The sequence below is a fragment of the Alligator sinensis genome, unplaced genomic scaffold (assembly GCF_000455745.1).
Source record: "Alligator sinensis unplaced genomic scaffold, ASM45574v1 scaffold366_1, whole genome shotgun sequence".
Classification (NCBI taxonomy): domain Eukaryota; kingdom Metazoa; phylum Chordata; order Crocodylia; family Alligatoridae; genus Alligator; species Alligator sinensis.
The window spans coordinates 1,256,673-1,266,067 of record NW_005841851.1 but is presented as its reverse complement, the minus strand read 5'-3'; the positions used below and the strand labels follow the sequence as shown (position 1 = coordinate 1,266,067).

Here is a 9,395-nt window from a genome sequence, read left to right as displayed (position 1 = left end):
ATTCCTGTGCTGGCCCCCTCCCCTTTTACCCCTTCCAGTCCCTTCTGGATAGGTGCGGGGGACAGACAGACGGCAGCAGCCCTCCCCCATTGTTCCTCCAGCCCCAGTTCGGCTTCCCCAGACAACGGCAATATGTTTGCAGTCATTCGTGCTCCTCCGACAGGATCCCTGTGGTATTCCTCCCCTGCTCTGAGCCTCTTATCAGGGCTGAGCAGGGAGCTCCAGGCTCCATCCCACGTTCAGACACAGCCTCTTCCTCGGGCTTGCTACGTTAGTGCCGCCAGAGGCTTTGGCAGAACAGCCACCAGCATCCAGCGCCGAGGCCCCAGGGGAGGGGGGTGCTGGTGTTAAGGGAACCTTTCAAGTCGAGCTTGATAAATGAGCTACAATTTCAGGCCTGTGAACAAATTACCATTTGGCTTCCCCTCTCCAGTAGGATGGCAGCAATCGGCTGCCTGTTGCTTTATTTATTGTGTTGCTCTTTGCCACGCAGGCCCCAGGGGACTCCAGGACTCCGGCTCCTGACGACTGCAGAGGTGTTTGAGTCCTTTCCTGCACTGGCAATTGAGTTTCTGGCCTTTGAGAACTGGAGGTCTGGTCCAATTCCATGCTGTGCGATGAGAAAATACTGAGAGCCGACCTAAGGCAAACCACAGATGTAACCCCTACTCCCAAGGGGCTCCCCCAGCAAGGAACAGGCAGGAGACAGTGAGTATCAGTCCACAGTCAAGCAATTGAGAGAGATGCCCCTGCTCCCTGATGTGATGCTCTGCATTCATAATGCTGTTAGTTGTCTATGTGCTGGCAATGCCTGGGGGCCAGTTGTATTGTGCAGACACACAGGAAGACACAGCTTTTGCCCCACGCAGCCAGCCCTGCCCCATGGCTTATACCAGCCCCTGTATGAGAGTGATGACGACTAATGAGATTGATCCAAACCAGCAAAGCTGGACACTGGTGCTGCAACGTCCCCCATAACAGTCCCAAGGTGTGGCTGTATCTTACCTTGCTGCTGCAGCATTGGCTTCTGCTCTCCAATCTGTTCCCTGGACAGCTTTTGAGCCTCTCGGTTCAGGTCACACGGGTTGTGCCCCAAAGCAGTTAGTCCCTGAGGCCTCCCCAGGCCATTATATGTGGTCTCAGCGCCATCCACAGCCCATAGTCAGGGCATGGCTAATTCCCATGTCAAATGCCTTGCGACAGGCACATATAGACAGTAAGTTGCTGGATCGGCTGTTGGAGTTTTGCCTCAAAGGACTTGGCCTGGAGGGTTTTTAGTCCCTTTCCTTGCATTCGGTTCCCATCCAGCAAATCCCCACCTTTGCGAAGCACTGAGAGATATTCTTGCAGATGCACTACTTTCAGGTAGATCTCCCCAAATCTGTGTCAGTCTAGCTGGGAGTGTGATTTCCTGGACGCCTTCTTTGTCCGAGTGCTGTGTGGAAGCGAGCAGGCCGCGTGGTCAGAGGTTTGACGTGTGGATGGTAGAAGGTTAAGGTTAAAAACCAGCCCAGGTTCATTCCTCGGTGAAGATGTGCTCTTAGGAGACAAGGACGGCTTTTTTCTTACAGACCAGGAATTGAGATGCAGGCGGAAGAGGAAGAGAGGAGGAAGAACGTGGGGAAGACCTGCCAGGGAGCCATGTTAATGCCTCACAGGGAAGCTCTTTTCTTCACCTGTAACAAGTGTGGGGTGCCCTAGGCCCCGGGCAACTAGGATTTGACCCTTTTAGAGTGCAGGTGGTCTTTAGGAAGAGGCTCTGGGGACATCCAGGCTGTAAAGCAGAGGTCTGGGCTGACCTGATCCCCATCCCAATCTCACGGATAGATTCCCCCGTGAACCACCCCTCAGTTACTGAGATGAAGCTGCACGTGTTATTTTGACTTTGTCTTAGGGATGAAATGCAGTTTGAGTCTGTGAAGGGGGAGAAGCACTGGCAGCGACAAGCATGGGAGCTGCAGGGGCTTCTGTAGGGGAGGGAATAACCAAAGGAGCCGTGAGGGGGTAAGACTGGTGCTGAGGGGACTTGGGGAGAGGGAGTGAGTGATGGCTGTGGAGGCGAAAGGAGAAGGAAATTGCTAGGTGATGTGGGGGGCACGTCTGCAGGGGAAGGAGGCTGTCGCGGGGCCCAGAGCTGCGTCTGAGGCAGCCTGCTTGCATCGCACTGCCCTGCCAGCCGTGCCGGGCTCGCTGTAGCTTGTGCCCATGGAGCCGCCGAGTCAAGGCCACCAACCCCATCAGTTATAGCGTGGCCCAAGACTGCTGCCTCTGTCATCCAGCCAGATCCTGGGACTCAGTCTCGCCTCGGCCCCTTCAGATGTGAGCCTTACTCGGTCAAGCCCAGCCCCTGGGAGAAGCGCCGTAGGTTGTTCCAGCTGGGAGCCGCCAGCCAGCCATAGTGTCTGGGCAGAGACTGTCTCCATGGGCCTGCTCCCTGATGAGATTACAATTAGCTTATGGTATTTCTGCAGGCTAAGCCCCTCGCGCAGCCGACACCACAGAGCTGGTCAGCGAGTGCAGTCTTGGGGCCCTCTCCATGCGGGGTCCTCTCCATCTCAGCCAGCCTGGCCTCCTTATTGAGAGCAGAGCTTTCCTTCTCCCCAGGTCCTGCTATCTGGCGTCGCCTCCCTGGACATCTCCTCGCCTCTCCCTTCAGTGCGTGCTTGTGACACTATACTCTCAATGAGGCATCTCTGGTAAAAGCCTGTCCAGAAGACACAGCACCACGCACAACCGAATTCACTCAAACAATCGGTCCAAATACACTGGGCAGCCTCCAAAGCAGAGACTGGACCATACTGCCTCTCCACTGTCTGCCTTGCATGTGAGCTAGCGAACCCTACGGGTCAGTTCTCTCCCAGAAACAAGAGGCTAGGATTTGCCTCCTGCCTCTCCGTTCTCCCAGCCCCATCTCAGACTGAATGAAGCAGGATAAAAGCCTGGTTTCTCTTGAGCAGTCAAGAGCATTTTCCCCATTTGCCCTCCTTTGCTGTGCCTCCACACCTGAGTAATTCAGTCACAGGTCACCTGGCACATCCCATGCCTGGATTAGTAGCTAGGGCTTGGTACTTGGCTGCCTTCTGTCACCAGGCTGGGAAGCGCTGCTCGAGCCCTTTACATGCGGGCTGTTAAATGCTCAGTCGTTTAATGCTCTCTGCCAGCCATTTGGCACAACGAAGTTCTTTGTAAGTCTTTTAAAGAGAGAAGCGAGGTTTTCTTTCGGCGCACACCCACCCAGGGGCCTACGTTCTCTCTGTGCTCTAACGTGCCGCTGAGTGCATTAAATCGGCATCGGACATTAGACAGGATTCCTCCGCCGTTCTGCCGTGTGGCTCATCGTTGTTTCAAACAGCACTGGGATTGCCTGAGCTGTTAGCAGTTACAGCAAGTGTGGAAATCAAGAGAACATGCCTTCTGGTTTTAATCCTTAGCTCTGGCTCCAATTCCTTGTGTCCTCTTGGCCAGGTCATCACCCCATGCCCCACATTGGTAAAAACAATCTGTTCTTACCTAGGACCAAGGAGCAGGAAGAGGCCTCCTGGGCCATTCAAAGTAATTCCTGGCATTCATGGATAAACCTTTACCAGAGGATCCCCCAAAATTGCCACGTCAAACCCTCAGACTCGATTACAAAAGATGCTGGAACCAGAGAAGGACCCAAGCTGCAAAGCTGGGGCTTGGAGATGATTTAATTTCCTTTTATCAAGCTGGCCAGGGGAGCAGTATAGTGTTAGGATCAAGATTAGGAGGAGATCTGAGCTTTGGGTCTTCATTGCAGAAGGCAGAAAGGGATCCCATATAGAGGGGGAGGGAAGGGGCACGTAGGCTCCAGTGTTTGTCCCTACAGCCCTGCTCAGCACCATTGCACCCAAAAGTCCTGGGCCTCAGACCTGTTGTGCCAAGCTGTGGCCTGGCATCAAGGTAAGTTTTCAAACACCCGAAAGCCAGAGTTCTTATAATGGGAGTGCCAGGTGAGTTAGCACGTCATGTCTCTTCCAACAGTGCCGCTTGCCAAGACTGGGCTGCAGAGATCAAGATCCAAACACCCGCTGAGCTTGGGGTGCTTGAGATACAAGCGGAGATGCAGGCTCCTCCATAGCTCTTGGTAGGACAGGAGATTTAACTCCTTCCTCCGCACTTCCAGCACTGGCCATAGGATACTGGACTAGCTGGCCTGAGGGCCTGTTCTTGCAGGGACAGCACAGCTACCAGCGACAGCTACAGACAGTGCCTCACATGTCCTAGTGTCCGAGGTGGTGAGTTATAGGGCCTAACCCTTTACCTCCCGCGTAAAAGACTTTGCAGGATAGGCACATGGCAAGCCCAGAGGTACTGAAGTTGCCCACTGGAGCAGCCAAGTGTTCACACCCCTCCAAAGTCTAATTTGCCTTTGATACGGACTTAATTGTTTGCGTCACCTGCAGGGCTAGGAGGAGGGCTATATAAGGGGCTGCAGCCATTGTCTGAGGCACAAGAGAGCCCAGAAGCAGCTCCCCCTCCCAGCCGTCCCTAATCCGGCGCAGCAGTCACAGCCTGTACGTCATGCAGCTGGTGGCCAGCCTGGTGTCCGTGCTGCTGCTGGTGTGGAGCGTGAGAGCCACGGCATTGCCAGGAGAGGAGAGACTCTTGCTACAGAACAGTAAGGTGAGTATGATGCAGGAGCTGGGATGGGGTGGGACACGTGGAGAAGCAGCCTGGAGAGCTGAACAGGGCAGGCAGGACTGCTGCAGGGTTAATCCTCTCGACTTCTTTATATTCCAAACCACCACTGCTTCCCAGAGACAGCTGCAGCACGCGGAGCTGTTGCCGGAGCTGACTATCCAGTTTATTAAAAGGGGAAAGGATCAAAGACAGACTCTAGGGGAAAGTGTGGAAGCAAAGTCTGTGCTAGATGAAAAATGACAATGCAAAAAGAAGAGAGAGGAAAACGCGAGTGCTAAAAGAGTACAACCTGATGGAATAAAGCAGAGCAGTGAGAGGCAGAGGAAAGAGCAAGTACTCAGTAAAACGATCAAAGGACTTCATATTTTAAAGCAGACTCACAGGAAGGGAGAACTTTTAAAGGACCAGACACAGTAGGAGAGGAGGAAGGTAGAGGAACAGTAAGTGGAGTAATCCTACCAGAATAAAGTGACTTCAGTCCAGAATAAGGTCCACATGTAGAGCTAAGCCAGCAGAGCTATAATGGTCCAGCTCCCCTCTTGACCAGCAGAACGAGGCTGGCAGAGACACAGTTACACGATTGACTGCCAAAATGATAGTATGATAATAACTATAACTGTGGTGCCGTCACTCTGCCGGTCATTTCCTCTGGGTAGACAAGTCCCAGGAGACTCCACAAAGGAGAGGGAGCGATCCCCATAAAATAACTCCCTGGGAAAGTGTCTCTGCCCCATGCCGTGTGCCCCCAGCCTGGGGCTCTCCAATTCCTCACCTGTTTGCTCTTCTCCGGCACCCGCTCTGCTGTTCTCCTCCGAGTTTCTCGTTGGATTAGGTGCACTGCTGTCTCTAGGAATCTGATTCATGCCCCTCTCCACAGCGCTACTTACATCTGAGCTGCACACAAAAGTGGAGGAGCCCAGAGTTGATCTTAAAGCTACTGGCTTTTCTCTTGTGTGTATCTGTTTCGTGTTACCGCTCCTTCAGTCTCAGCCGTGTCTCCAGCTCATCCATCAGTGTCTTAGTGCTTTAGGAATGGCCTCAGATCCCAGGAACAGCAAGCAAGAAAAGGGGCTGCAAGGAAAAGGCGTAGAGTGTGTGAGATCTTGGGGACGGCGTTCCATTAAAGAGCAGTGCTTATGTGGGCAGGCTGGTATTAACCCGATGGGGGATAATAGCATCTTTCTGCTGTCGATTCTTACAGCAAGAAAAAAAATGCCAGTAATTTATTTTTTAAATTAAAAGTCCCTCCATTGTTTGATAAATACCTTCAGATACAAACTCCAGCTCTGGGAAAGAGGAAAAAGTCATATGGCTAATGTCAGCAATGAATGCCTTGATAAGAACTGAAGTAGGGTTGTTGGTTGTAGCCGTGTTGCTCTAAGGACATAAGAAGGCAGAGTTATTTGGGTAGATGTGATACCTTTTATTAGACCAACTAAATAGTTGGAAGAAAGTTCTTTGCAAACTTTTGGGCACAAACACCCTTCTTCAGGTTTTGGGACTCCCAATGCTTGAAGAAGGGTGTTTGCACCTGAAAGCTTGCAAGAACTTTTTTCTAACTATTTAGTTGGTCTAATAAAAGATATCTCATCTACCCAAAGAACAGACTGAACAAAGTTGTAATCATTCTCATTCTGAATGTCACCTCCAGCACAGTGGCTGGCAGGGAACTATAGAGAGAATAACTGTTTTTTGAAAATGTTTTACAAGCTAGATATTGGTAGGCACTCATTAACTGATACAGATACCAGTAGGTAGGATATATCAGAATCCATATTCAGGGCAATCTCTCCCTACTAAGGGCTTCAGGTTTTGAGGTGTTGGCATGTGAAGAGAATAGAAAATCGCAGAGGTAAATGATGATGATAATGGTATGTGTATCTCGGGGGATGGTTGGGGATGGTATCGAGACACCCGAGCAGCAGGGATGCTAACAGACTCCAGCTACTCTGAGCTCTCTACCTGCTGATGGGGTTGTCTAGATTTTTTGCAATCCAGAGCACTGTAGCACAGGGGTGTTAGCATAGGACTAGGGCAAAGGAATGAATGTCTATCTTCTCTAAAACCCAAAGTCATTTTCCTTTGCAACAGCAAGGGAGTCTTGTCATCCTGTTCCATTGCAGCTGTGATCTGGCTCTGAAGCCTTTTGACCTGTTGTTGGCTGTGCCTTGTTTTCAGCCAGCACCAGCATCCATAACTCTTTCACCCAGCTCATTCCCAAGGCGCCAGATCTTTGGGCGACAACATAGCAGAGTGTTATTAGGTATCAGCTGTCTGCAGCTCTGGCTAGGGCAGATATTTCCAGACACAGGGATGGGATTTAATAAGGAAATGTGACCTGAGCATTTCTGCAAGGCTAGGACTGAAGAATCCATCTGCCAGACAGACAGCTCTGTGGCTAAGACACGGGACCGGGAGACAGGGGACCTGGCTTCTGTCTTCAGCTCTGCTGCAACCGTGAGCACTTAACTTTTCCTGCCTCGGTTTCCCCATCTGAAAACAGGAGTGAGAATTCAAGCTGGGCAACTGCCTGAATAATTGCCCACCGAGATTCCCTGAAATAAAACCTGAACCTTGCTTTGACTGTGTCTGTGCCCCCCTTGTGCTCGCTCCCAGTGAGTGGGCTCACCAACAGCAACACCAAATATCACCCAGGAAGCAAATGCTGAATTTGCAAGTGTGAAGATTCACACAGAAGCTGCTTCCACGAGTCCCATCCATCCAGGCAGGGAAGAGGAACGCTCACTAACAACCGCTTTGCCCTACCAAACCCTGCTTCCTTATGATCCACAGGCAAGAGATCTTTCCTTAGATCTAGTCGGTTGTAAAGTACAGGCTAGCACCACTGAACAGTGATGGCTCCAGTGCCCTTTGCACTGATCCGGATCCTTACAATCCAGAATTACTGGCCAGGCCCTACTCTGCTCTTCAGTAACAGAGTAGCTGAGTTAAATTTCTTTGGATTTACTGGTTTCACAGAGTTGGGTATCTTGTGTTAAGTTCCCTGAAAAGAGACAATTCACATCACCTGTCTTTTTATTCCAGCCATTTGGGGCTACCTCTCCCCCAGCCCCGGCTTCCTCCTTTGGGCACTATGCAGTGTTTGCTCAGGGAGATTGCAGCAGCTCTGCTCACGGTCATAACAGCTCTCGGGCCTCTGTCACTTCAGACCCGTCTAGCACAAGGACGGGGCAAGGAACACGGCATAATGACGCAATCGAGAGGTCTGAGCATAGGTCTGGGAGCCAGGAGCTCCTGAGCAGTAATCCCAGCCCTGCCACTGGTGTTTTGGGCAAGTCACACTACCTCAGTGTCTTGGCTTCTCCACTTGCAAGGTGGGGTAATAATGCTTTCCTGCTATGCAGAGGGATCTCAGGAGGATTTACTAGCTTGAGACCATGAGCCAAGTGCTGTATGAGCTATTATCCCATAGGAGTTTCTGGCGAGGCAGAGAATCAAGGGAATTTGCATCCTGTCCCTTTCTTGCATCTCTCCAGACTTGAAGAAGAACGAAGCTTTCTGGGCACTGAGCAGAGAGCCATGCAGGGCACCATGCCAGCGCATCTGCTTTAGACCTCCTTCCCCATGCATGCTGTCTTTCCTCTGGGCCCTGGGCCAAGAAGCAGCAGCCATGGGATATGGGACAGACAAATGAAGAATGGGATGGGATACCTGGGACTGGGACTCCAACCACCCCCATAACCCCCTAGAGCAGGGGTGGGAAATTATTTTGGGCAGCAGGCTGCTTGCTGAGTTTTGACAAGCCATCGAGGGCCGCATGACAGGCAGCCAGGGCAGATTAATATTAATTTTCTAAATTTTTAGGGGCCTTGCAGGTTGGATAGAATGGCCTGGTGGGCTGCATCTGGCCCCCGGGCTGCATTTTGCCCAGCCCTGCCCTAGAGACTCCCATCCTTCCCTATGGACTGGGTTGGTCTTTATCTCAGCTAGCATGCCCAGACTGCCTCAACCTTGAAACTCTGATGGGGACTGGGGAGGGCCAGGCTGAGACCTGCAGAGGGATCTGCGGGGGAGGGCTCACCTTCCTGGTGCTCTTTGCTTGCAGGAACAGACCAAAGCCCGGAAGGACATGATCCTGAAGATGCTGGTGGGCCTGCTGGATGGCATGGATGTGGGGCGGGATGCCACTTCCACTGACTTTGAGGAGCCCCTGGAGGGCAAACTGGAGGAGGAGCGGTCGACCTTGGGGCGGCTAGCCCAGCTATCGCAGCGGGACCGCAAAGCCCCCTGCAAAAACTTCTTCTGGAAAACCTTCACCTCCTGCTAACACCAGTGCCCCGGACCCAGACCCAGACCCCCTCAGGCTCTCCCCAGCCCCTGTAGAATACATGAACTGTGCCTACATTGTAAATGCCATCCACAAGTTGGTAGTGTCTGTTTTCCTTGAATGAATCGAGCTATGGTTGTTTATTACCCCATTCACCAATAAAGCATGGCTGAGAGGCGCCCGGGGGATGTGTGTCTGCTTCTTTGTGCCTCCAGGAGCCAAATGCATGCACCACCAGGTCTCCTGACACTCTCATTGAGGGGCAGAGGGTGAGCGAAGAAGAAAGGGACATGCCAGACAGCCAAGGTATCTCCCCCATTGGGAAACCCAGCGCTCACCCTGCCTGGGCACTGCTGTGAGGAGCCTGGGTGGGGGTCTCAGGTGGGCACTGCCTTGGGGGAGTTGGTGTTGCTGGGATCTCCGATGCCCTGAGCTGAAATATTCT

At 52.1% G+C, this 9,395-nt stretch overlaps 1 protein-coding gene across 2 annotated transcripts; it reads left to right on the top strand.

Annotated features, from left to right (window-relative positions):
- The first annotated feature begins 495 nt into the window (after positions 1 to 495).
- Positions 496 to 9,130, top strand: LOC102371438 (somatostatin-2-like). 2 transcript variants are annotated; one of them, XM_006016160.3, is made up of 3 exons: positions 496 to 708; positions 4,425 to 4,644; positions 8,729 to 9,130. In XM_006016160.3, the coding sequence occupies exons 2-3, from the start codon at positions 4,543 to 4,545 to the stop codon at positions 8,948 to 8,950; spliced, it is 324 nt and encodes a 107-aa protein (XP_006016222.1). In that variant the 5' UTR covers positions 496 to 708; positions 4,425 to 4,542; the 3' UTR covers positions 8,951 to 9,130. The 2 variants fall into 2 exon arrangements, with proteins under 2 accessions (XP_006016222.1, XP_025068199.1); XM_025212414.1 differs by lacking the exon at positions 496 to 708 and adding an exon at positions 4,178 to 4,256.
- The last annotated feature ends 265 nt before the right edge of the window (positions 9,131 to 9,395 follow it).